This window comes from Bos taurus, chromosome 18 (assembly GCF_002263795.3).
Source record: "Bos taurus isolate L1 Dominette 01449 registration number 42190680 breed Hereford chromosome 18, ARS-UCD2.0, whole genome shotgun sequence".
Classification (NCBI taxonomy): domain Eukaryota; kingdom Metazoa; phylum Chordata; class Mammalia; order Artiodactyla; family Bovidae; genus Bos; species Bos taurus.
Window position 1 is genome coordinate 43,229,773 of NC_037345.1, and position 27,896 is coordinate 43,257,668.

At 43.7% G+C, this 27,896-nt stretch overlaps 1 protein-coding gene across 2 annotated transcripts in view; it reads left to right on the top strand.

Moving 5' to 3' along the window:
- The window catches only part of TDRD12 (tudor domain containing 12), a 75,721-nt gene that overhangs the window by 41,519 nt on the left and 6,306 nt on the right, over positions 1-27,896 (top strand). For both annotated transcript variants that reach the window (XM_059877492.1, XM_024979033.2), the window contains exons 12-26: positions 1,358-1,418; positions 1,780-1,887; positions 4,130-4,315; positions 6,162-6,318; positions 6,989-7,116; positions 9,975-10,166; positions 10,408-10,536; positions 11,385-11,502; positions 12,089-12,228; positions 12,359-12,576; positions 15,155-15,254; positions 18,682-18,869; positions 20,174-20,384; positions 21,485-21,577; positions 23,519-23,691. In XM_059877492.1, coding sequence (XP_059733475.1) covers positions 1,358-1,418; positions 1,780-1,887; positions 4,130-4,315; positions 6,162-6,318; positions 6,989-7,116; positions 9,975-10,166; positions 10,408-10,536; positions 11,385-11,502; positions 12,089-12,228; positions 12,359-12,576; positions 15,155-15,254; positions 18,682-18,869; positions 20,174-20,384; positions 21,485-21,577; positions 23,519-23,691 — 2,202 coding nt within the window. The remainder of the gene's footprint in view (positions 1-1,357; positions 1,419-1,779; positions 1,888-4,129; positions 4,316-6,161; positions 6,319-6,988; positions 7,117-9,974; positions 10,167-10,407; positions 10,537-11,384; positions 11,503-12,088; positions 12,229-12,358; positions 12,577-15,154; positions 15,255-18,681; positions 18,870-20,173; positions 20,385-21,484; positions 21,578-23,518; positions 23,692-27,896) is intronic.

The window sequence follows — 27,896 nt, forward strand, 5'->3', positions numbered from 1 at the left end:
GTATTCTTGCCTGGAAAATCCCATGGACAGAGGAGCCTGGCGGGGTACGGTCCTTAGGGTCACAAAGAGTCGGACACGGCTGAAGCGACTGAGCACAGCACAGCACATACACAGTGTCTTCTACAGGCTTTGAGGTTAGTTTTTTCTTTTCCATTTGCTAGGGCAGATTTTTCTGTTTAAAAGTTTTGTTCTACTATAAGTAGTCATTCTCTGCCTCCCCTTCCTGAATCTCTTGTCAAGTGAACAATTTTATGAAACAAATTAAATATAGTTGATCTTTTGAGGGCTGTTGATTTTATATGGGTTGGCACTTACTTTCTTCCTAGTTTTCTGATGTTAAATGGATCTACCACCTGCTGGAGAAAGTAGGTATTTATAGTGTGAAACTTGGGAAGTTTTTTTTTTTTTTGTCCTGCCAGATTCACAAAGTACTCACTTGCAGGTTGTTAACAGTAATCTCTTTATTTTATACTTGTTTAATCCACAGTGTATTTTTGTACCAATTTTTATGATTTCTTACCCTACCAGCCTAAAAACACTCTCACATTCCAAGTAACTGTGGCTGCTCTGAAGCCATCAGAGTGACAAAGCGTCTAAGACGGTTCAGAAGTGGGTAGATTGTACAGTAGCCGCTAACTGGGATGACTGGGGAGAGGGTCGTTGACCTATGGCCATCTTGGTGTCCTGACTCCCTGGAGGCTGCTCTGTGGCCCTGTGACATCCCAGCAGGAGGGCCTCACGGTATCCATGGCCAAGGGCTCTGAACGCTGCCCTGTGGAGCCCACGGGTCTTGGGATGGTTGTTCATGCACCAGAGTTGACATCCTCCTACCCAGGCATCCCTCCACCTGATACCTGGAAGTAGTGATGCTCCAACAGGTTATTTTCCTTGACCCAAAGACTTTGCATTATCCATGTGGCTCATTCCTTTTAGCCTCATGCCCTTTACTTAGAACCCTCTGATGAAATGACATCAGTTATCCTATCAGTCTGTTGTGGGTTCCAGAGAACCTTGAAGTGATTGAAGATTAAACCGCAGAAAAGGAAGGAGGCAGTGGGTTTCTTAGAAGGAACACGAGTTAGTGATCATGCAGTCTTTCTCCTTGTTCAGAGCCAGTGGTCCTGGGATCAGCACTGCTATGCAGAGCAGGGCCCAGTGGGGGAGGGGGAGGGGCAACACGAGCCTGGCAGACCCGCCACAGCCCTCATGTAGCAATGGACAGCGTGGAACAGAGCAAGTGGTAATGTCGTGGCCAGGCCTGTAGTTCATTTTACCTCTGTCAAGGAAAATTTAGAATAGTAGCTGAACTGAAGAGCACTTCTTTTTCCTTCAAATGATCCTTTTGATTATTTTATAGATTACTGCAGTTTTTAAATCCTGATCCTTTGAGAGCTGATGGAATCTCTGATTTACAGCAGGTATTGAACTCCCCCCCCGACCCCCCCCCCCCCACCAAAAGAAAGAAAACTGTTTACTCTTTAAATCCCACCCCTCCTTTCCTCTAAATTTGAGATATAAAGAGAAATTCCTGGCATGGAGAACTTTACCTGAAGACGTCCTTTTAGAAATTATCTAATAAATTACTGCTTTAGAGACATGGCTCCTTTTCTGTTTGGGTAATAGATAATCTTCCTTTCATTTTGGTTATTTGGATGGGTTTTGATTTACACTAGGGTTTTACACTGAAACCGAACTCTCATGTCCTCTTCATCTCCGTAAGGTCCTTGGTATTGTGTGCTAACACCATTGGGCGGAGCCGCCTAGTACCTGTGTTCTTAGTTGCAGAAGCTGAAGTCGGGGTCCCGGCAGCCCATGGCAGTTTTGCGAAACAAGATTGAGCCCTGCTTGTCCATCGAGACAGCACCACTCTCAACAGACCTGAAAAAGGTGATGGGATTCATAAAGGAACGCTGACCTGTTGTAATGTAAAGAGATTTTTAATAAACAATTCTGAGGTTGCATTTCCATAATTTCTTTGCTTTTGAAACTCTCTTTTAAGATTTTGTTACTAATTTCTCATTTATTCTTAAAGTCCAGGTTAACATCTTATAAGTGAATAATTCTTTTTGTGGAGAAACCTAAATGCTTTTGTGCAGTGAGTTCTCAAATGAGCCTCTGAAAGGAAGCTCAGAAGGAGCACAAGCAGTCGGGGCAGTTAGAATGTTCTCCTCATTCTCTTCAGAATTGCGTTCTAGAACTGTGGTTTCACTTAGAGCATCAATTTCAAGCATCAGTTTAGATCATGTTTATCTGCTTCCCTCTTGATATTAAAAAAAAAAAAAAAGAAAACCCCACAAGGATGAATAGAATGAGCGTGAAGTCTTTATTGGGCAGGAAATTTCTTACAGGCTTTTGGGAGATGGAAAAACAGCAGCAGAGGGCGGCTGGCCACTGACTGGCCACTGAGAAAGGAGCGACGTGGGGAGGGCTCTGAACCGCCCCCCTTGTTTCCTGAGCACCCACAGCCAGCTTCTCAGGAAGGAGATGGAGGCTCTGCTTGGAGACACTGAATGACCCTCGAGAATAACCTTCAGGCAACGCTGTTGTTCAGTCCTCCCAGTAAAAATGCCTGCTTGCTGCCTGTCTCCCTTCAGTGATGAGACTCTGACGTGGTGCTGAGCTCCAGCCTGCCTACAGGTGTAGCCCAGCATTTAGTGTCCTTGATGGGAGCAGTCTCCAGGGATCCTTGGACATTTTGAAGAAAGCCTTCACCTGGGGGAAAAAGGAAAACCAAACTCTGAAGGAAACAAACGATGTCAGGAGTGAAAGAAAACATGAGAAAGTAGATATCCTCAGAGATAAGAGGAGATACTGCTCGACTTTAATAAGGTGCTATAAAAAAGAGAAACAGATAAAAAGGGGTCTTAGGAATGAAAAATACTATAGAAAGAAAAAAACAGATATGAGAGGTAAAATAGAAGTTAACATCAGAAAGTAGAACAGAAAGATGGAAATGGGGGAAAAGAGAATTTGTGAATCAATTTGAGGTCTCGTATCTGAATAGGATTTCTATAAAGAATGACGAAAGAGGGCAGAAAATCCTGGGCATAGCACATGGACACTCCCTAGACGTAATGGATATGACTTTCTAAATTTAGAGAGTTTGGTGACCACAGACCCAGCACAACTGAGGAGCAAGAGCATAGACACGTTGCCACGAAGCATCTGAACTGAAGGGATTCAGAGATGCTGCAAGCTTCCAGGGAGAAGAGACCCAGCCCTGGAGGGGAGGGATCCAGAGATGCTGCAAGCTTCCAGGGAGAAGAGACCCAGCCCTGGAGGGGAAGGATCCAGAGATGCTGCAAGCTTCCAGGGAGAAGAGACCCAGCCCTGGAGGGTCAGAAACCAGAATGGCTTCAGACTTGTCCATGGGCCACCAGAGGAGCACTGACTCCAAAACATTGGTGAAAAGTGACTTCCAACATGGAAGTCTGTAGCTGAACCACTAGTGAAGAGTGAGGATGAAATGAAGGCGTTTTCACATGTGCAGAGTCTGAAATTTCCTTTTTCTGTACCCTTTGTCGAGAAGCTGCCAAAATTTGATCTCCACCAAACCAAGAAATTCACCTGAAAAAGTTACAGAGAAGAGGTGACATTGCAGGAAGATCCCCGTCCCGGGTACAGCTGGGGCTCAGGGCTGGGGGATGAGGTCTTCAGAGAACTGACGGGCTGGCTGGCGAGTTCAGCCTCGTGGAGGAGCGCATCCGTGCGGCTGGAGAGCTCTGGGGAACATTTGGGGGGTTTCGGTGAGAGTTATATACAAAAATAAGCAAACAAAAGGCATGTTTGTTTTGGGGAATTACAAAACAAAAACTTTGCAAGTGGAGCTGATGCACCAGCAGTTTTTCAGAAGGAGGAAGAGAAACCACATCCTTGGTCTGGTAAGCATTAAACACCTGGTCCTTCAACACGCTGCCTATTGGATCCTTTCAGTCTGAAGCCCAGAAAAGCAAAGAGTCTCTTTGAGCAGGAGTTCACTGCTGGAAAATGTCTGGGGGGACTTACTAAGTTAGGTGTTGGAAAATACCAGACTGATCAATGAGTACTTGTTGGGGTAAGGTAAGCAGTGAGAAGGGTCTGTTAGCTTCTGTACTTTATTGTTGTCTTGGTTGTCATTGATGTTTTGTAGGCTCTTCAGAGAAATAAGTTTCCAGGCCCCAGCCACACTGAGTCTTACTCCTGGCCTCCCATAGCGCGGGGCTGCGACGTGGTGGTCATTTCTCACTGCGGAAATGACCCTTCGTTGTACCTCCCACCAGTGCTCACGATTCTGCAAACCGGGGGCTGCTACAAGTCGTTGCCAAGTAGGAACGGAGTAAGTTGAAGACAGTTTTGTTTTCCAACAAAATGGATTAAAAGTTTATTTTAAACTTGATGCCTGACTTTTGGTTAAGTTTAGGTTACATTAAAACTGAGGACAGAGACTATCCTGTGAGAAACTCTTCTCAGCGCAGACCCTGATTCTTACCAAGAATCCCTGGTTGTTGGCAGTTGTCTGAGTCAGGAGAGTCCTGGCTTTTCGTGATGAATGTACAGTTTATAGAATTATTTCACTGACTGGATCTAATTGTCACAGCAACCCCTTGAGATGGTCAGGCTGTGTGTTGTCTTCTCTGTTTTATAGATGAGAAAATTAAGCTCCTGAAAAGTCCTTACCTGCTGACAAGTGTGACAAGACGTGGGATTTGAATTTAGATTATCTTTTAAAAATTTGTATTTGTTTGGCTGCATGAGGTCTTAGTTGTGGCACGTGGGATCTTTCGTTGTGGCGCACAGACTCTCGTTGCAGCGTGTGGACTCTCTAATTGTGGTGTGTGGGCTTCAGAGCACCAGGGCTCAGTATTTCAGTGTGCGGGTAGGTCAGTGTGCGGGCGTAGTTATTCCACAGCTTATGGGATCTTAATTCCCTGGCCACGGATCAAACCCACATCCCCTGCATTGAAAGGCCGATTCTTAACCACTGGACCACTAGGGAAGTCCCATGAATTTAGATTTTCTGTCATCTTGTCCCTGTTCACTGTTTTGTAATCCTACTTTATTTTTCCCAAGCATAAGAATCAGAAAATAGCTGAGAAGCCAGATGGAAAGGGGAGGAGGTGGATGTGAGGGTCCGGTGGTGGTGGGGGAGTACCATCCGCTTTGTTGGGGTCTGGCTGTCAGGGAACTGATGAGTGTGATCTGTCTCGGTTCTTCTCCCCAGAGATACACTGCGGGTGGTTCCATCACTCATTATAAGGTGAAAAATAGCAGTACAGATTTCATCTAGGAAAGGTAATAGTGTATCTAATTATGCCTTGTGGTTTTATGAGTTTTCCTTGGAAATCTGCATTGTCTGTGTTATGATATATTGACTTAATAATATTAAGTGGATGCATTTATATCACTCAGGTAGCAGCTGACCCCATTGATGAGAGGCAGCTTGTGTTGAGATTGGCCCCTGGCTGGGCCAGGAGGGAATGTCCAGGTCTGCTGCTTGTGGCCATCCTGTTTCGTCCGTGTCTCCAGGGTCAGCCTGCATTTAGGCGTGAGCCCTGGAAGCTGGTGCTTGCCTGGATCTGCGTAAAAGAAAGAGGAGACTTGTTCTTGTCTTCAGTTAATTGAGGCCGTGTGTTCAGAAAGGTGTCGGCAGACAGTCCCCCTTCCAGAGAGATCCCTGAGGGATAGCGGAGGGCAGGATTCAGGTGGTGCGGCAGGAATCTTGCTCTCCTAAGGAAGAGATGTTAACCTTTTTCGCCTTTTCAGGAGGCTGTTAGTGCGTCCTTGTGCGGTCTGGAGCCAGACTGCCTGGCTTGACATCCTGTTGCTGCTGTGTGTTCAGCTGCGCAGCCCTGGGAAACTGCTTCCACCTCTCTGCCCTAGGCTGCTCCTCCGTGCAATGAGATAGGACCTCGCCCGCTCTAAGGGAACTTTACAGATGAAACGATTTTTACTTGTGCATAAGTGATTTTTAGTTTAGACCCTATCAGAAGCTGAGTCACTGTGTCTGAATCCTTTCTAATGAGATTATGTTTTGGCTTTTCTGACCTACATGACGGTGATGATGGCAAAAACTTGGTAGTGCTTACTGAATACAGGGAGGTGTCCTGCATGCTTTTACATACACTTTCTGTGATTTTTTTAACCTTTGTCCAAAATTATATTGAATTTGTTTGTCTTTGCAGCCTCTGGCAGTCATCGTGTGCCCTGGGTGGAAAAAGGCCCAATTTATTTTTGAATTATTGGGAGACTATAGCGCGTCCTGCAGACCTCTTCATCCTGTGTTGTTAACAATCGGACTGCACAAAGATGAAGCCAAAAATATGAAGCTTCCAAGGGGATGTAAGCAGCCTTTCCAGGCTATTTGGTTTTCCCTAGAGAACACGGTGCAGCCCGGCTCAGGCGGACCTGGGAGCCACCCGGACACGGGGCTTGTGTATTGGCCGGCCTCACTTATCAGTTATGTATCTGTGTAGGTAGTCAGGGTGTACTCTTGGCTTACATTTGTTTTACTGAAAAAAGTCTGTCTTTTCATTCATTTATCAACTATGTAGTAAATACCTACTGTTCATTTGAAGGTGAAGGTGAAGTCGCTCAGTCGTGTCCGACTCTTTGCGACCCCGTGGACTACAGCCTACCAGGCTTCTCCGTCCATGGGATTCTCCAGGCAAGAACACTGGAGTGGGTTACCATTTCCTTCTCCAGGGGATCTTCCCAACCCAGGGATCAAACCTGCGTCTCCCGCATTGGAGGCAGATGCTTTATTTAGTGTTGACTAAAACCCCACCCTGCCTTTCAGGAGCTCAAAACCTGGTGGAAACCCAGGTTACTGAATCAGAAAATACAGGGGCTGGCCCAGGCAGGCCTCTTGTGTACCCACCTGAGTATGAAAAACAGGTTTTTATTTTATTAAAAGGCATTTCTAGAAAGTGTGTGAAATCTTAACAAAGGAAATCTTAGAATCACGTGTGGAAAATCTGAAGTGTCAACTCTGTTTTCTTTTAAAATGTAGGCAATGTGGTTGTCACAACACCACATAGTCTCCTGAGACTTCTCCAGTATCAAAGCTTATTGTTTCTTAGACTCTGTCACCTACTTTTGGATGAGGTGGAAGTGTTACTGTCTGAGGCTAATGAGCAAGTAAGTGTGTCATGTTCATTCAGATGTCATTACTACTTAGAAATATTTACACATATGTATATATACAGAGAGAGACAGAAAATTGAAACTCTTTTAGAAATCAGGAAATTTAGTTGGGAAGAAGCTGGTTAGTCTAAAAAAATTTTTCCTTTAACTGCTGTAATTAAGATGAGAGAATGTTTATCTGAAGAGCAAAAATTCTTTCCTAGGGAGATTTTTCTAAAATACTTAATATTTTTCTGCTTATAAAATCAATCATTTTGTTTTAGAAAATTTGGGAAATAGAGAACATTTGAAAAAAACCCCACATGTGTAATCTTAACACTCAGAGGTAATCAGTTGTTCCTAATTTAGAGTATTTCTTTCCTTTTTGTAATTCTGGTGTCTGTTGATACATATAATTAATGTTCAGTTTAATTGCTCAGTCGTGTCCGACTCTTTTCGAGCCCATGAATCGCAGCACGCCAGGCCTCCCTGTCCATCACCAACTCATGGAGTTTACCCAGGCTCATGTGCATCAAGTTGGTGATCCCATCCAGCCACCTCATCCTCTGTCATCCCCTTCTCCTGCCCCCAGTCCCTCCCAGCATCAGGGTCTTTTCCAGTGAGTCAACTCTTCGCATGAGGTGGCCAAAGTATTAGAGTTTTAGCTTCAGCATCAGTCCTTCCAATGAACACCCAGGACTGGTCTCCTTTAGAATGGACTGGTTGGATCTCCTTGCAGTCCTAGGGACTCTCAAGACTCTCCAACACCACAGTTCAAAAACATCAATTCTTCGGCGCTCAGCTTTCTTCACAGTCCAACTCTCACATCCATACATGACCACTGGAAAAACCATAGCCTTGTCTAGATGGACCTTTGTTGGCAAAGTAATATCTCTGCTTTTTAATATGCTATCTAGGTTGGTCATAACTTTCCTTCCAAGGAGTAAGCGTCTTTTAATTTCATGGCTGCAGTCACCATCTGCAGTGATTTTGGAGCCCCCCAAAATAAAGTCTGACACTGTTTCCACTGTTTCCCCATCTATTTCCCATGAAGTGATGGGACCAGATGCCATGATCTTAGTTTTCTGAATGTTGAGCTTTAAGCCAACTTTTTCACTCTCCTCTTTCACTTTCATCAAGAAGCTTTTTAGTTCCTCTTCACTTTCTGCCATAAGGGTGGTGTCATCTGCATATCTGAGGTTATTGATATTTCTCCCGGCAATCTTGATTCCAGCTTGTGCTTCTTCCAGCCCAGCATTTCTCATGATGTACTCTGCATAGAAGTTAAATAAGCAGGGTGACAATATACAGCCTTGACATACTCCTTTTTCTATTTGGAACCAGTCTGTTGTTCCATGTCCAGTTCTACCTATTGCTTCTTGACCTGCATATAGGTTTCTCAAGAGGTAGGTCAGTTGGTTTGGTATTCCCATCTCTTTCAGAATTTTCCACAGTTTATTGTGATCCACACAGTCAAAGGCTTTGGCATAGTCAATAAAGCATAAATAGATGTTTTTCTGGAACTCTCTTGCTTTTTTGATGATCCTGTGGATGTTGGCAATTTGGTCTCTGGTTCCTCTGCCTTTTCTAAAACCAGCTTGAGCATCTGGAAGTTCATGGTTCACGTATTGCTGAAGCCTGGCTTGGAGAATTTTTAGCGTTACTCTTTAATGTTATCAGGACTTTATTTTGTGTATTAGTTTGTAACTTGTGAACAGCATTGTGAGTACTGCTACTCACTATTATTCCCTAGCATGATTGTTATTGTCTACTTAATATTGAATCCTACGGGCACAGTATAATTTGTTTTATAATTGCCCTATATTTGGATATTTAGGATCATTTGTGTGCGTGGCTGAAGAAACACATCTTTTTTGCACACATTTTTCTTAGGATAAATTCCTAGGAAGTGGATTAATGGATCAGAGGCTGTGAATTCTTAGAAGGCATTTGTTGGAAGCAGTGACAGCCTGGAGCATTCCTGTGGGGCAGTGATGGCCCCAGCGTCAAGTCCAGGCTCTGTTACTTACTGACTGTGTGGGTCTGGGCAGGGTTCCTGAACTCCTCTAAAGTCTCAGTTCTTATTTGCAAAGTTAATATCTGGACCACTGCCTTGTACACTGGCCCTTCTGAAAGTGTAGATGAATTTGCACTCCATCAGGCAATGTGCCAGGGGCCACACACGCTGGACCCCTAGCAGTAGGAGGCCCTCATCCAGCTTCCTTTTCCAGGCTGATTGTTACGCATGGAGTCTGATTTACTTAATCTCTGTGTCCTTGACAGTTTGCTAAATTGAGCATTGATTCGTACTGGCCATTTGTACCCAATCTTCTATGAGCTGCTGTTTCATTTCCTTTGATTGTTTTCTTTCAGTGGGATTATTTTTTCCAACCTAGTTTGTACAGTAGAAGTTTTTATATAAGGCAATTAATCCTTTATTAACTTTGTTACCCCTGATTCTGGGAAAGATTGAGGGCAAGAGGAGAAGGGGGCGACAGAGGATGAGATGGTTGGTTGGTATCACCTACTCAATGGACATGAGTTTGAGTAGACTCAGGGACATAGTGAAGGACAAAGAATCCTGGCCTGCTGCAGTCTGTGCGACCGCCAAGAGTTGGACACGACTTGGTGACAACAACAAATTAATCCGTTGTTACCTGTGTTATCCATATATACCTAGATGATGTTTGTTTTAATTTTGTCTATATTTAACATTTTTCCTTTTTAGTTTTTTTTTTTCTTTTGCTTTAATGTTTAAAGACTTTCCCCATTCTGAGAACAGAAAATATACACTCTTTACCTTTTATGTTCTGTCAAACTAATTCTTAGTGTCTTTTGAAATAAAAATGAAATTAATTATACTAATTTTTTAGATGTTTGCTATATTAGATAACTTTAAAAAACACATGGAAGTTGAAGAAAGGGAATCTGCCCCACATCAGATTGTTGCAGTTGGAGTTCACTGGAACAGACATATAGAGCATTTAATCAAAGAGTTCATGAACGACCCCTACATTGTGATCACGGCCATGGAAGAGGCTGCCCTCTATGGCTGCGTCCAACAGGTAGTGAGTTGTGGGTGTGCGTGGTGGGGGCTGGTGAGCACAGGCCAGTAACCTTTATTCATAGCTTACTATTTAAAGATTACTGCATTGATTTCATATACAAATCTGGACTTATGTATTTGAATTTCTATTGCTTTTTATACTTTTTTCTCTATTAAAATTATGACTTTCCCATAAAAAGGAAAACTGGGGCACCTTGAACATGTTAAAAAGCCCCACTGTTTTTGCGTTTCTTCACCAGGTCGTACATCTTTGCTTGGAATGTGAAAAAACTTCTACTTTACTCCAGACTCTTGACTTCACCCCAAGCCAGGCACAGAAGACCTTGATCTTCACCTGTTCCGCAGCTGAGACAGAAACAGTGTGTAAGGTGAGCCCTGCCACACGTGAAATGTGCTTCTTGCCTGTTCACACTGTGGCTGAATCTGGAGTCATCAGAGGATTATTGGAATAGTTACATATTTGACAAGAAAATAAAATTTTATAAATTCAACATCAGAACCGGCTCTGCCATAAAGCAAAACTGGTGACAGTAAGAAAGGACAGCAGGAGGCCTGACATTGAGAGCGTCAGAGCCAAGGGGGGCCTGGCTGAGCATGGAAAGGAGCCGGTTCATGCCCACGTGGCAGCTGCTCTGTCCCCTCTGGTTAAGAAAGTAGAGATGATGACACTAAGATATACCATCATTTTATCCAGAGAAGCCAAATAAATTGGCCAAAGATTTAATCTAATTGTGTATAAATACTAAAATGTAGAAACGAGGCCACGTACAAAAGAAGCAGTAGAACATCCACATTTCAACAAAAATGAGCTAGGTGTAGTGGCAAACCCCTCCTGACGATAGTGCCATACATTTCATGTGTTCATGTACATACCTCTACAGAGGTGAGTATACATACACATAAGTATACACACACACACACACACACACACACACACACGTATGCACACATTATTTTAAAAGGAAGAAAAATAGTTTTAGCAAAGTAATGTTTGTTTCACTGGAGCAAGTTTTTAGATATAAATGATAGAATTTTGAAAGTATATTTATTTAAATTTACAACCATCTCATTCTTAGAATTAGTGGATCGGTGAGGTAACCCCTTCACAGATAATTTTAAATGGTTTATATTGATGTAATTGATAATTATTGATGAAAAATTATCTCTTAAGTTTATATTCCTGAGTGTGAACTGGCCCCTTTGGTTTCATCTTCAGGTGGTAGAAAGCAATTCCATATTTTGCTTGAAAATGCATAAAGAAATGATTTTTAATTTAAAAAGTGTTTCACAACAATGGAAGAAGAAGTTAAGTTCTGGTTCTCACATTGTATTAGGTAAGTATTTTAATTTCTACTTCTATTTAGAGAAGGCTGAACTAATAGAGAATTATTCTTTGATTTATTTACCTCTTCTCCAAATTTCTTATTCTCAGAGTTATTGAGAATGTATTAGTAATGTTAATTTCAAAGTGAAAATTAACTTCAGTTAATTGATATTGAGGTGAAATTCAGGTATCTCCAGGGCAGTGGTCAGCAACCCTTGGTCTAGATGTGCTCCCTGGAGTCGAGTTTAAGGATCACTGTCATATATATGTATGCCTGTGATGAAACTTGTCATAAATGATCGCTAAATTTGGTATTGGAAATACAAAAGTCAATTTGTATTAAATAAGTGAAAGCATTACATGGGCAGCTTAGATTTGTAATAGAGGCATTTTTCAAGTTAAAAAGGAGACTATTTTTTCTGAAATTTAATTACTGAGCTTTGAAATTTTAGGAAAAGAAATGGGAAAGAAGTTTCCTTGTATCTCAACAGTAAAATGAAATAAATGTTTTGAAGTATGGTTCCTGGAATTTTCTCCGTGAAGTGGGTGTGGTACAATCCCAGCCTCTCTTGAGACCGTCACCTCTCTCTCTCCAGCCCTCACAGATGACTGCATCCCACTCCTGGCCATCACCGACGCCACGTGTATCATTCACTTCAGTTTTCCTTCCTCTCCAAAAGTCTTCGGTGGACGCCTATATTGCATGTCCGATCATTTTCAGAGTTTAACTGAACAGGTTTGACTCATATGCATTATTTACTATTTCACTGGCATTTTCCACGTAATGACAAACTTAGAGTCTGTAAAGTTTTATCATTTAGACCAGTGTGGATGATTCACTTCCTTTATTCGCCCCCAATTTTAAGGGTTCTGCAGAACAGGGAGATAAAAAGACCAAATCTGTCTTGCTGCTGTCGGAGAGAAATGCCTGCCACGCAGTTGGTGTCCTGCGCTACTTGGAGCGAGCAGATGCCAAGATCCCGTCAGAGCTGTACGAGTTTACGGCGGGGGTTCTGGAAGCCAAAGAAGATGGAAAAGTCAGAAGGCCTCTTTGTCCGTATCTTAAGGCTTTTGGTTTTTGCAAGTAAGCCAGTCATCTTTTTTTTTGAAATACAATATGCAGTAAACTGCACAGATGGTACATTTATAGCTTGAGGGTGGCTATGTAGGTAATGCAACCCATGTGAACCACACCCAGCTCTGAGGGGCCCTCTTGGAGGTCCTCTCCATCTCCTTCCCAGTTTGCTCCTCCTCCAGAAGTAACCACCCTCATTTTATCTACCAACACTGACTAATTTTGCTAGGTTTTGAATTTTATATAAATGGAATTGTGGTATGTTCAGCCAACTGTCTGTGGCATTCATCCATGTATTGGTATTTTATTTATTTATTTTGTGGCTCAGAATTCCATTGTGTGATTATATCTACATTCATTCTCCTCTGGATGGGCCTGCGAGTTGTTTTATATATAAAGCTGCTGCGAACACTCTTGTACATGTCTTTTTGTGGAAATGTGCCCCCATTTCTCTTGGGTGTCTACTTCAGAATGGGATCTCTGGGTCATGAGGCAGGCGTGTTTAACTTTGCCAAAGTGGTTCGTCACTTTATGATCCCATCAGTAGTTATGAGAGAGTTTGAATTGCTCTGTATCTTCACCAACTCTTAGTATTCATGGGGGCATGGAGTAGATCCCTGTGATTTTCATATGCATTGCTCTAAGAATTCATGATGTTGAATGTCTTTCCACATGATTGTGGGACATGTGACCGTCCTTTTTTGTGAAGCGCCTGTTCAGGTCTTTCTCCCATTTTTAAAATGGGAAAGAGGTGTTTATGGATTTATAGGAGTAGTTTGTTTATTCTAGATATAATTGCTTTGTCAGAGATACGCAGATATGCATTGAGAATCTTCTCCCAGTCTGTGGCTTGCCTTTTCACCCTCTTTTAATTAATTAATACATTGTGGCTGCACTGGGTCTTCGTTGCTGCGCTCGGGCTTTCTCTAGTTGCAGTGAGCAGGGGGCTATTCTCCGGTTGTGGTGCGCAGGCTTCTCACTGTGGTGGCTTCTCTCGTTGCAGAGCACAGCTTCTAAGGCGCTCGGCTTCAGTAGCTGTGGCACCTGGGCTGGGTAGCTGCGGCTGCGGGCTCAAGAGGGCAGGCGCAGCGCTGTGACGCGTGGCCTCAGTGGCCCCGTGGCGCGTGGCGTCTTCCCAGACCAGGCACTGAACCTGGGCACTCTGTGTTGTCAGGTGGATTCTTAACCACTGAGCCACCAGGGAAGTCCTCACTCTTTCAAGAGTCTCAGTGAACAGATACTTTTAATTTCTATGAAGCACTTTACAGTTACTATTTTTTGTGTGTTCTTAGATAAGAAATATACGCCTATCTCTAGATTATGACATTCTCCTCTATTTTCTTCCAGAAGCTTTATAGATTTAGCTTTCACATTAGGTTTGTAATCTATATTGAATAAATTTTTGTGTATAGTGTTTGACATGGACAAGGTTTACTTTTTTCTGTATGGATAATCCCTTGCTCCAGCTTTCTTTATTTAAAACATCATTATGTTCTCACTGAGTTGGTGCCTTTGACATAAACAGGCAAGAGTATATGTGATCTGTTTGTGGATGCTCTCTGTTGCATTGGTCTACTTGTCTGTTCTTAAACCAGTACTGCACCTTCTTAAGGTAGCTTGTACTATAGTGGGTCTTGGGAAATGGTATGTAAGTCCTCCGACTTTGCTCTTCTTAATGGTTATTTTGGCATTTTAATTCTAATGCATCTCCATATTCATTTTAGTATAGGCTTGTCAGTTTCTTCAAAAACATTGCTGGAGTTTTGACAAATGCATTGATTCTGTGGATCAGTTTGGAGAGCACAGGTATATCTTAACACTCAGGAGGTCTCTTAGGGATCCAGACACGATGCCAGTAGCTGATCAGTGGATCTCTGGGACTATGTAGTAGATGTCTGATAGATATCCACTGGATGGAATTTACAGATAACTGTTGAAATTAACTTCTTTTTTCGATTGTGGTACATTATACATGTTATTAGCAAAAATTTCCATAATGCTTTTAAATAAAATACTGACTTTTAAAACTGAAGCTTTAACTATTTCTCAGTTTGGGTTAAGTGGCTTCTGGTTTAGAGGTTCATTGGCCTCTGTTGTAGGTTATAGTGATGTGTTTCTGATTCAGAATCTTTACTTTGGAGGTATATTTTGTTTATTTACATGTTACATTTCGGAGAAGGCAATGGCACCCCACTCCAGTACTCTTGCCTGGAGAATCCCATGGATGGAGGAGCCTGGTGGGCTGCAGTCCATGGGGTCGCTAAGAGTCGGACACAACTGAGCAACTTCACTTTCACTTTTCACCTTCATGCATTGGAGAAGGAAATAGCAACCCACTCCAGTGTTCTTGCCTGGAGAATCCCAGGGATGGCAGAGCCTGGTGGGCTGCCGTCTATGGGGTCGCACAGAGTCGGACACGACTGAAGCGACTTAGCAGCAGCAGCAGTGTCATCTAAAGGATTTAATATGGTTACTTTACAGCATCTCTGATTTCAATTATAGATTAATTTTCTTGAAGGATACTTTAAAATTCATGTTGAAAAAAAATTTTTTTTTCTGAGCTTAAAATCCTGTTCTTTTTTTTCAGAGACAGAAGGATCTGTCCTGACCGGCACCGTGTTAATCCAGAAGTAGACATACCAAGGAAGTTATCCAGCCAAACTCTACCGGTGCTTGGATACATAAAAGTAAGTTCTGTTAAACATCCTTTGTCCAATGATTAACGGTTAGCTTTAATGAACAAGTTTCATTTTTGAGTGGTAGAATTTAATAGAATGTAATTATGACAGTATTAATACCTCCATTAATCTGACATTAGGTATGTGTTCTTATATGGTGCCTTATTTCAAGGTACCAGTTTGTTCAGAAAACAAAGATTAAATTGGGAAGATAGATAAACCACTTAAACAATTTAAGGACTTTTTAGGTTTATATATGTATATATACTTTAAATTATATATATATGAAATATATATAAATTTTATTTTAAATATTTTGTTTTATATAAATATAAATACTTTATATTTAAGCATTTTAAATATATGTTTATATATAAATATTTTATATTTAAATTTTTTAATATAAATTTTATTTCTTTATTTACTGACAGCACTGGGTCTTCATTGCTGCACATGGGCTTTCTCTGGTTGCAGCGAGCGTGGTCTACTCTTCACTGCAGTGCAGGGCCTTCTCATTGTGGTGGCTTCTCTTGTTGCGGAGCACGGGCTCAGTAGTTGTAGGGAACAGGCTTAGTTGCGCCACAGCATGTGGGACATTCCCAGACCAGGGATCAAACTTGTGTCTCCTGCATTGGCAGGCAGATCCTTACCACTGGACGACCAGGGAAGTCCTCGGTTATATTTTAAGAAAGAAAGTAGTTTACCTCTGGGGACTATTAAAAATAATGTGCTGATTACACAGCCCTCTTCAGAACATCTATGACTGTTCCTTTGGGGATATTCTGAGGTGTAAGTAGAATTACTGAGTTGAGTTGTCACTTTGCTGTGACTATTTTATTGCTTTGCTTCTTTTTGAGTTTGAGTGTTCTGTTCTCGCCTTCCCTTTCCCCTAAGGTGCATCTGTTGGGTTCGTTCATACTTGTGCTCCCCTCTTGTGTGGCTGTGCTGTATTTGTTTCCCGGGGCTGTTGTACACAAGTTTATTCTCTCTGTCCTGGAAGCCAGAGTCTAAAATCAAGGTGCAATGGGGGGTGTGCTCCATCTGAAGACTCGGGAGGCCCATCCTCTCCCTGCCTCTCACAGCTTCTGTTGACTCCACGTGTTCCTTGGCTTGTCTCAGCTCGTACTGCATCCCTGCAGCCTGTGCCTCTCACCACCTCATCGCTTTCACCTCTCTCTCTGCCTCTTGCAAAGCACACTTGTCGGTAGATGAAGGGCCCAGCGAGATAATCCACATCTAGAGATGCTTAATTACATCTGCAAAGACCTTTTCCCCCAATGAGGTCACAGTCACAAATCCTGGGAACTAGCACAGAGACAGTTTTCTTTGGAGCAGATTGGGCGGGTGGGGTGAATCTCCATTCAACTGCAATACAGTTTTTATTGCTGAAATGATTTTTTTCTTTAATTTCTAATTATTTAGAAATTTGGAAGTTCTGTCGCTTTATTTCTACAGTTTAAAATTGTGATTTATGTTGTTTTATAGCGTATATCACTTTTCTTAATTAATTTCTTCATTAACAAGCTGAAAGGCAGCTTGTTTTGAAAGCAGAGGTTACAGTTTTCATCTGTTTTGTGGATACACGTTCCTAGTGGCTTTCATTGTGTCTAGCAACTTATTCTGCTGCTTAGTCTCTTTTTTATTTTATAACTTAATATGGAATTTGACCTTGATACTTTGCTGTTGTTCGTTTTTAGATAAAATTCCTTTCCCCTAAATTTAAGAAAGCGATGTGGGTCAGGTTTCTATAATTTCACAGAGTTTTCATTTCTGTTGTTTCCATGTCTTGTTAAAAAAAAAAAAAAATGGGAACACAGTGTCTGAGATGTTTGAAATGCCCGGGCTCTGTGTCCCTCCCCCAAGGTGTGTCTGGCCTTTCTCCTCCTTCGTCTCTCTTGTCCCTGGGTGGACAGTGGAAGTCTCGTGGGGCCAGCCTTCCCCCACTGTCAGAGCGCGTGGAAATGCTCCAGTGTCAGCTGCCCTCGTCACCCAGGCCCAGTGTGCCCTCAGTGACTACCTGCTGCCCTGTGGGGTCTTCCTGTTCTCAGTCATTCGGGCACGCTCTTGCCTCCCAGTGCTGCTTCCTGCACGGACAGGGTACCTTGCAGCTCTTGTGGTGTGAGTGGTTTTTACACATCTGCTCTTTTGTTGTTGTTATTTTAATTAATATATTTTATTTTTTCAAGCAGTTTTAGTTTTACAGAAAAGCTGAGCAGAAAATACAGAATTCCCCTCTCAGTCCCTCCTACCCGACCCCACCAGTTTCCCCTATTGTTAATATTTTTCATTATTGTAGTACATGAGTGACATTGATGAGCCAATACTGATAGATTATTATTAACTGAAACCTATACTTTAAGGTTCACTCTTTGCCGTGTTCCTTCTGTAGACTTTACAAATGTATGGTGACACATGTAACCGTTACAGTATCACACAGAGGACTTTCACTGCCCTGAAAATCGCCTGAGTGCTCTACCCACCCTTCCCCAGAGTTCCTAGCAGTCACCTATCTTTTTACTGTCTGTGTAGTTTTCCCCTTTTCAAAATGTCATATAGTTGCTGTCATAGAGTGTGTAGGCTTTTTGAACTCACTTTTCATTCAGCAGTTTGCATTTAAGATTCCTCCTTGCCTTTTTATGGCTCACTAGGGCAATGGCACCCCACTCCAGTACTCTCGCCTGGAAAATCCCATGGACGGAGGAGCCTGGTGGGCTGCAGTCCATGGGGTCGCTAAGAGTTGGACACGACTGAGTGACTTCACTTTCACTTTTCACTTTCATGCATTGGAGAAGGAAATGGCAACCCACTCCAGTGTTCTTGCCTGGAGAATCCCAGGGACGGGGGAGCCTGGTGGGCTGCTGTCTATAGGGTCGCACAGAGTTGAACACAACTGAAGCAACTTAGCAGCAGCAGCAGCAGGTCATTTTTATTGCTGAGTGTGCTACAGTTTATCCATTCACCTACTGAAGGATATCTTGGCTGCTTTTAGTTTTTGGCAATTATTAATGAAGCTATGATTAATACTCAAGTGCAGATTTTTGTGTAGGCAGAAGTTACTTGGATAAATACAAACGAGTGTGACTGTTACCTGTGATTGTATACAGTAAGACCATTTTGCTTTGTAAGAAACTGCAAAACTTTCTAAAGTGACTATACCTTATTGCATTCCTACCAACATCTAATGAGTTTGTTTTCTGGATATGTTTACTGTTTATGGGCTTCCCTTGTGACTCAGCTGGTAAAGAATCCGCCTGCAATGCAGGAGACCTGGGTCCGATCCCTGGGTTGGGAAGATCCCCTGGAGAAGAAAAAGGCTACCCACTCCAGTATCATGGCCTGGAGAATTCCATGGGCTATATATATATAGACCATGGGGTTGCAAAGAGTCGGACATGACTAAGCAAATTTCACTTGCACTTTACTGTTTATATTTCAGATAATACCCTTTTATGTTTTGAATGCAACAAATTACTTTGGTCGTATAGTTGATAAACATGAGGATCTTTGTGCAACTCTTAATGCTGAGATGAAAGAGTATTTTGAAGACTCCAGTAATAAAGCAACTGTTGAAAAGATAGAGAAATTTGGATTATATGGGTTAGCAGAAAAATCAGTTTTTCACAGGTAAAATGTCTCTCTTTCATCTCTACAAGTTGTGAAGTATAAGGTAACGTTAAATGGTATTGAATCCCTATTTTCATCTCTGTCCATCTGACCGGTGTGCATATACTGAGCCCCGCTGCCTCCCAGGAGGGTGGTGTCAGGGTCGTGTGCCCACATGCCCAGCTCAGCTCTACTCCTGAGCCCATTGGCCACGGGACTGCTGAGCACAGAGCATGGATGACAGGGTGGCATTTATATGTGACTGTCATCGAGCTGTCAATGTCCTGCACGTACGTGCATCTTTAACTCATGGAATTCTTACAAATTCCCATAAAATGAGCACAGTTCTCATTTTACAGATAAGCTGACTGAGTCCTGGGCTTCCCTGGTAGCTCAGCTGGGAAAGAATCCACCTGCAATGCAGGACACCCTGGTTCAATTTCTGGATCTGGAAGATCTGCTGGAGAAGGGATAGGCTATCCACTCCAGTATTCTTGGGCTTCTCTGGTGGCTTAGCTGGTAAAGAATCTTCCTGCAATGCGGGAGACCTGGGTTCGATCCCTGGGATGGGAAGATCCCCTGGAGAAGGGAAAGGCTTACCCGCTCCAGTATTCTGGCCTGGAGAACTTCATGGACTGTATGGTCCATGGGGTCACAAAGAGCCGGACACAACTGAACGACTTTCACTGTGTGTGTATACTGAGCCCTGGCAAGGTTAGGTGAGTTGTCTAAGGTCAGCTCAGGAAGCGGCAGTCAGGGTTCCATCCTGCATCACGTGGTGTGTGCTCCCATGTCCGCTGAATGCCACACCTGTCCTCTCTTGATGATAGCCCAGATTGAGAACCTTGGAACATTTAACTTGTCAGATAAAAGAATTTCCTGTTTTCAGAATGCTACACTATCTTTTATACATAAGTATGAAGTGAAAGTGTCAATTGCTCAGTCATGTCTGACTCTTTGTGACCCCATGGACTATAGTCTACCAGGCTCCTTTGTCCATGAAATTCTCCAGGCAAGAATCCTGGAGTGGGTAGCCATTTCCTTCAACAGGGGATTTTCCTGAACCAGATATCAAACCCAGATCTCCTGCATTGTAGGCAGATTCTTTACCATCTGAGCTACTAGGGAAGCCCTTATACTTGAATTGAATAAATAAATCAGGGCTAAGTGCTCTTGCTGACTCTAGCTATTTTATTTCTAGTATGGAGTTAAGCCCTGCAGTTTGGGGGAAACTTCTGTGCGGTTTGCTTTTAGCAAGTAAGTTGAGGCGACATTAATTTCCCTTTGGGTCTCTGTGTCAGTCTGAGGCCACTGTTGTTCTGCAGGGTTCAGGTGTTGGAGATGCGCCAGAAGGAGGACACGTGGGCCCTGGATCATGTCCTTGTGAAATTCATAGATGAAGGCAGGACTGGACTCGTCACAAGAGACCAGTTGCTGCACCTCCCAGAGAGTTTCCACACACTGCCCCCGCAAGCTGTGGAGTTTATCGTTTGTAGAGTGAAACCCGCGGACAATGAAATTGAATGGAATCCAAAGGTGGGTTATTTGGGCTTTTTGTATTTGTTGACTTCTAGAATTTATTTAACCCAGAATAAACATGGAGTTGAGGTATATTTGAATTTGGAGTACTGGATTTGGGTGAAATGCTTCGTGTTTCTGGGCAGGGATGCACTTCCCAGCGCTGTGCTCTGAACGTAGCTCTGAATCCCCAGAGGGGTGCCAGACATGATTGGCCATCATTATTGATAGTGCTTCCAGACTTAGAATTGGTGTAAAATATGTAGCTACAAGACTGGATACCCCTGTTACCTCTCTGGAGGGACCAGGTAATTCCACTGGAGTTGGGAAGATGAGCAAGGAAAGAGAGTCAGTCCAGAAAAGCTTCCAAAGGAAGGGATGTTTCCTCTGGGTCCTTCAGAACAGGTAACTAGGATGTCACCAAGTAGACCAGATAAGGCACTGAAGGTGAAGAAGCCCACCTGTGCTGAGACGCAGAGCACACGGCTGTCCCAGGTAGGCGGAGAGACTAGGCAGACAGTCTTGCTCATCACCAGAGCAGTGATTCCTGTTCATAACAAGGCTTTTAATTCTTCAGAGGAAGGTTACGTTTCATACAGTCTGATGAATAGGATGTGAAAGAAGCTGTTGTAGGTGCAAAGTGAACAGTTTGGGTTGTAGACAGGGCACTGAGGACAGATGCAAGGGTGTGTCCTGAGCGCAGGGCCGTCCTGTGGACGCCCCACACCGCATGTTTCCTAATGTGGATGCACAGCTCTCATTCCTCTGTCAGCTGTCAGCCTGTCTTTAAATGATGGATGTTTATTTCTTGAGAAGTTGGATGAGAGTGAGAGAGAGAGTCCCACTGGTAGTGGAGACCAGGGCCCCTCAGCCCCAGCGTCACTGGGAGCAGCAGGAGTATTGTGTGCTTGGGACTTGGCACCTGTCCTCGTCCTTCTCCACTGGTGGTTACCCTTGTTGGTGTCAGGGCATTATGGCCTCCGTAACCTGCTTCGTGGGGTGGTCGTGAGGCTCAAATGAAAGGCGCGGAAAAGCTTCTTGTGAAACTATTGAGCACGTACAGAATTAAGTATTTCCTTAAAGCTTCAGATAAATGTACTTATGTGTATTTTTTTCAGGTTACTAGGTACATTCATCATAAAATCATTGGAAAACTGCATGATGCAAAAGTGATACTGGCTTTAGGAGATACAGTTTGGATTGATCCAATGGTAAGAAAGCAGTTTTCTTGAAAAGAAGCACGTGTTTGAGTGTGCTCAGTCCCTAAGTCACGTCCAACTCTGCAACCCCATGGACTGCAGCCTGCCGTGGGGTCTTCCAGGCCCCTGAAATTATCCAAATTATTCTAACCTGTTGCTTAAATAACTCTTTGCCTCACATAAATGGAGGCTTATTTGATAAGGGCTCTGTGTGAAGGAGAGCTTGTCTCGTGTTATTTGGGTCACGAATGTGTGGTCATGGGTTTTATGGTTTAAGGGAATCTTTTATGTTGTAACCCAGCGCTCACAGCCATGTGCGTATAAATCGCAAGTACTCACATGTACAACCAAGAGAAAATTCATGGAACTGTTGTTAGTACACGCGACAGTCTCTGCCATTTACAGTTCTTTCCCAGGCGTCGATTGTGCACCATTATTCTCCTCTCACAGCCCTCTGCCCACAGCGGTGGGAAACCCTGGGGCAGTCCCTGCCCTGCAGGAGCACAGCCGTGTGCTGGTCTAGTTGTGAACGATCTTAAAAGTGGTCACCAGTGTGGAGGATTCCGTCCTCGGACTTTCCAAGACAGGTTTTATTATGTTCATGGTTTCTACCTCATCCATTCACCGAATACTTATTGAACACCTCCTGTGTGCCTGGACCTGTATGGGGCACTGGGGTTCCACGCATAAGCAGACAGCTGCCCTGTGGAGCTGCTGTGGGGCTGGGCAGTGGGACAGAAGGCAAGGCCAGGGCCTCGGGCATCCCCCCTGAGATCCACTTTCAGGCCAGCAGCATCTCCACTGTGCTTGCACCCCAGGGACTCTACTTTTCACTTCAGAGTTTTGCTCTATTAGACTTAAATCGTAATTATTATGATTATTTATAAAGTTTAAAAGAATTCAGTTCATAAAAGCTGCTTTGGTAAAAGTTTTTTTTTTCCCCCTAAGAGTGAAAAAGCCTTAACACTGAAAAAGATGAGTTTGGGTATAAGATTTACAAGTAAGAGGAGAAAATGATTTTTAGAAGGGAAGGTAGATACCACCAGTGTAGGTAAATGAAGAGATTGGGAAGGGGGAGCGGTTCTTAGTTGATGTCATAATAATATTGTAGTGGTTCTTTATTATAGAAATAAAATGGAAACTTTATTAATAAGCAAGGATTTTTTTAGAACTACAGCCAAGAGAATGAAGCAAAAAAAAAAAAGAAAACCCACATGGCAAATATGCTTCCTCAGCTCCAAAGTGTAACCATGTCAGTGGCACCTTGGAGGGAAAACAGACACACCCCACCGCCTTCTCCTCCTATAGCAGGGTGGTCCCCAGCCTGAGAGGAGAAAGGTTCTTCCCTGTTCCTGGATGGGAGAGTGTTCCCAATTCCTGGTCCCAGGGGAGGTGTGCCTGCCTTGCTAGCCTGGTCTGTTCCCCCAACCCAGGAAAGCCCTGGGGCCACACCTCCCACCAACAGGAAGCAGACAATTGCAGATTTCCATGTTTTACTTAATTTTGTGTAAACTGAAATGGATGAGAATATTTTGGTTGCAGAAAAAAAACAAGTGGAGGAAACTGTCCAAGATACAGGATCTAGAGCCTTGGCATAGGCCCTTTCTGGGCCTCTACAGAACCTGAGCCCTATTGTTAGGAGAGGTGAGAGTATGAGAGGAAAACCAGAAAGATCTAAGAGTTGTGTGTGTGGTTACAGCATCACGGCTGGGTCTTGTCTGGGGTTTTACTCCGGGACTTGATCTTGGCGCCTGCTCCACACCTGGTCGTGTTTCCCAGTACGAGGCTGGGTTCTGGAAGACTCTGACGAGGAGACCCTTGCACGTGGTGGCATGTGTCCTGGTGCACTGAGCATTGCACAGTGAGATAGGGAGGCCGTGAGAGAATGTTTGTGACTCATCTAAAGTTCTAAGTGTGGTTCTTGTAAACTTTGTATTTTTTCTTTGATTCAAGGTGCACATTACAAAACTTTCAAACTTGAAAACTTCTGTCATTGATTATAATGTTCGAGCTGAAATTTTGTCAATGGGAATGGGCATTGATAACTCAGAACATGTAGAACAACTGAAAAAATTATACAAAGGAGCTAAAATGCCATCTTTTGAAGAAAGCCTGAACCAGACCCTGTAAGTGGATTTTTGTCCCCCTTTGGAAGAGCTGTTTGGTGGAAATAGAACTCACAAGTGGTATGAACATTTTTGCTGAAAGTAGAGTAGTCTAATGAGTCTCTGTGTTCCCATCACTCAATAATTACCAACATTTGGGGAGTCTGATTTTATTCACACTCCAGCCCACACTTTTGTTTTGGCTTGACTTATTATAAAACAAATCCCAAATATATTATTTCACCATACCGCTTACAGAGTGAACTTTTGTTAGCTTCTTATTGACACCACACATCCAGAAAGGCAAACACAGACCAAGTATGGTTTAATGGGTTTTCTGAGCGTGGAAACTGGCCCAGCTTAGAAACTGGGTGCCACTCAGAGCTGCCTCCTGGTTCTCCGCAAGGGCAGCCGCCTTCCAGACACAAAACAACGCAGATGACTCTTCCCGGGCTCGTTCTCTGAGCCATGCCGTGTGTCTCTTGTGTCTCCTGGTGTGTTTAACTGTTGCTTGTGGAATTCATCCATGTTGTGTGTGCAGCTGTAGACCATGGGTTCTTATTGCTGTGTCATATTCCATTGTATGAACACAGTGTGATTTCTTTCCCCATTCTGTGGGTGGGAGGAATTTCCAGGTCTGGGCCACTTCAGGTGGTACTTTAAACATTTCTTCGTCATGTGCTTTGGTGCACTAATGAATGTATTTTTGATGGAATGGAATTGAAACTGCTCAACAGTTTTCCAGGTGGGTTGTACCAGTTTTCATGTCCGCAGCAAGACAGAGAGACTTGTGAAGTCTCTGAGAGAGTATACTGGCAGCCCCTAGACGGGAGGATTGGACTCAGCATGTGTGTTCACCAGAAGGACTTGCATCAAGAGCTCCTTTCAGTCAGAAACAGCGGACACTTAGGAGAAGGCAATGGCACCCCACTCCACTACTTTGCCTGGAAAATCCCATGGATGGAGGAGCCTGGTGGGCTGCAGTCCATGGGGTTGCTAGGAGTCGGACAAGACTGAGCGACTTCACTTTCACTTTTCACTTTCATGCATTGGAGAAGGAAATGGCAACCCACTCCAGTGTTCTTGCCTGGAGAATCCCAAGAACAGGGGAGCCTGGTGGGCTGTCGTCTATGGCGTCACACAGAGTCGGACACGAATGAAGTGACTTAGCAGCAGCAGTAGTTCAGTTCAGTTCAGTTCAGTCGCTCAGTTGTGTCCGACTCTTTGCGACCCCATGAATCACAGCACGCCAGGCCTCCCTGTCCATCACCAACTCCCAGAGTTCACCCAGACTCACATCCATCAAGTCAGTGATGCCATCCAGCCATCTCATCCTCTGTCGTCCCCTTCTCTTCCTGCCCCCAATCCCTCCAGCAGCAGTAGAAAAGAGGACAAAACATGTGAACAGACACTGCGCAATGTCCAATTCATTGATTAGCTGTCCAGTAATTAATATGTGAAAGGGTCCTCAGGCTCATTACTCATCAGGGAAATGCAAATTAAAATCACAGTGGAGCGGTGCCACTTCATAGCCATGGGAAATGAGAGAAAGGAAATACCAAGTGTTGGTGAGGATGTGGGACAACAAAAGGCTTTAAAAAACTTGACTAAAGTGCTGTTATCACAGCTAGCAAAATTATCAGTAATTTCTTAAACTGCATTTTAATTGTGTTAAAATATACAGAACAGAATTTCTCACTTTTTTTTCGAAGTGTGGTAAAATACGCATAAAATCTATCACTGTAACTATTTTTTTAAAATTTTGTTGGAGTGTTGTTGCTTTACAATCTTCTGTTAGTTTCTGCTCTACAGCAAAGTGAATCAGCTATGTGTATACACATATTGTCTCTTTTTTGAATTTCCTTCCCATTTAGGTTACCACAAAGCTCTGAGTAGAGTTCCCTGTGCTATACAGTAGGTTCTCATTAGTTACCTGTTTTATACATAGCAGTGTATGTATGTCAGTCCCCATCTTCCAGTTCATCCCACCCCGCTTCCACCCTTTGGTGACTGTATGTTTTTTCTCTGTGTCTCTATTTCTGCTTTGCACATGGGCTCGTTTATCTGTCCCATTTTCCCAAGATTCCACGTATGTGTGTTAGTATACGATGTTTTCCTCTGACTAATATTAAGTACACAACTCGGTGGCAGCGCGTACATTCACGTCGTTGTGTAACCGTCAGCACAGTCCATTTGCAGAAGTTTTCAACATCCCAACCAGACACCCTGCGCCCAGTTACACCGTAACCCCCTTTCTTCTGTCCCCTCAGCCCCCGGGAACCTCCTCTGTGCTTTGTTCCCAGTAATTTACCTATCCTGGGCACCTCACACCAAGGGAAGCCTACAACATTTGTCCTTCTCTGTCTGGCTTATTTCATTTCGCATAATGTTTTCGAGGTTTATCCATGTTATAGCAGATGTCAAACTTTTGTCCTTTTTAAGGCTGAAAAATCTTGCACTGCATGGCTACACTGGCCTTCCCTGGGAGCACTGCATTTTGGTATCCACTCACCTGTAGTGGATATTTGGCTGCTGTAAATGGTGCTGCTGTGAGCACTGGTGTGCAGACACCTAAGTTCCTACTTCCAGGTCTTCTGGAGTTTCTGGATCCTGTGGCAGTTCTGTGTTTCGTTTTTTAAACTGACAACCTGTTTCCACAGCAGCTAAGTGTTGTGTTCCCACCAGCAATGCACAAGTGTCCTGTTTTATCCACCTTCTGCCCTAGAAATCAGCCTGAGGTGAAAGCTTAGGGTCATCTTAGGACTTTTCTGAGCGAGTGTCTTGTCTTGGCTCCAGACAGCTTAGAAAGGACTACACAAATAATTCACAAGGTCGGCTCTGCCCTCTCTGGCTTCAGGAGTGGAGCTGGGGGAACAGGAAGTTCTTTCAGTGTTATCTAGAGGGAAATAGGAACTTGGAGTGTCCTAGTCTACCGATTTGTTTTGGATGCTGGAATATTTCTTCAGTCTAACTTTGTTTCAGTTGACCTGATTAACAGATAAATACTTTGAATTGAAGTTGCCAGTAGGTAAAGTTGAAATTTTAAAAATTCATTCATTTATTCAGCAAACATTTATTGAGTGTCTACTAGGCATGCAGTAGTGAAATAAATAGATGAAGGACTCACATTTTAATGGGGAGAGAAAGACAATAAAGATGTTACAGAGATACATATGGGATCAGATGGTGGTATGTGAGATGGAGCAGATTAATGCAGAAGGGAAGGGAAGGTGGTTTGGGGCCTGAGATGGTGAGCCAAGACAGTAGAGCTGAGTCCTGACCCAGGCAGATGTCGAGAGGCGAAGACCCGAGTGGGCAGGAAAAGGCTTGGTTGTTCCTTGGTTCCAGGATCAGAGAGGGAGGTACAGTGATCAGAGGAGTAAACAAGGGGAGAGTCTAGGTGGAAGGGGTGCGGTGGTACGGGGGTCGGATTTTGTTGAACCCCGTGGCCAGTGCAAGGAGTAGGCTCGGAGGAGGAGGAAGTGGAGCCGTGAGAGAGTTTTGAGCAGAGGAAAGACTTATTAATCAGAGCACCCTGGGCTGCTGTGTTGAGAAGAGACGGGAGGGGACGAAGTCTGTGCCCGGGTCGGGACAGGATGACTGTGGCTCAGGCTGGGATGGTAGTGTGGAGGTGGGCGAAGCAGCCGATTTCTGAATGTACCTGTATGAGAGTGTGGTCTCAAGGGTGTACGGTCAGCAGACGCTGGGTGTCAAGAGCCAGCTGAGGGGCCTCCAATGCTGAGAGGTGGCCGGCAGTGGGCATCTAAGAAGGTGCAGCCTGGAGCCAGCTGGGGTCAGGGGGAGCATCCAGGATGGCAGTGAAGGAGGAGTTTCACGGACCAGGGAGCCGTGAGCTGCACGGTGCTCCTGAGGCCACGTGAAATAAGGACCAAAAACTGTTGGGCGGATTTAGTGCTGTGATCGTGGGAGACCTTGAAGTGTTCCTAAATTACTGCTCAGAGTAGGGGAATTTCATAGAACATGGCAAAGATGAAAACTGTCTGAAGTTTACAGGGTTTTCTATCTTAATAAAATCGGGTACCTGTGGGATTAGAATATGTTTTGGTTTCTGTACACGTTCAGGAAAGAAAACTGTTCCATGCTTGCTTTTTTTTTTTTTTTTTTGCTGTGCTGGGTGTTCTTTGCCGCTCGGGCTTTCTCTAGCTGTTAACAAAGCGCGGGCTTCTCGCTGCGGTGGCTTCTCTCGCTGTAGAACACAGGCTCTG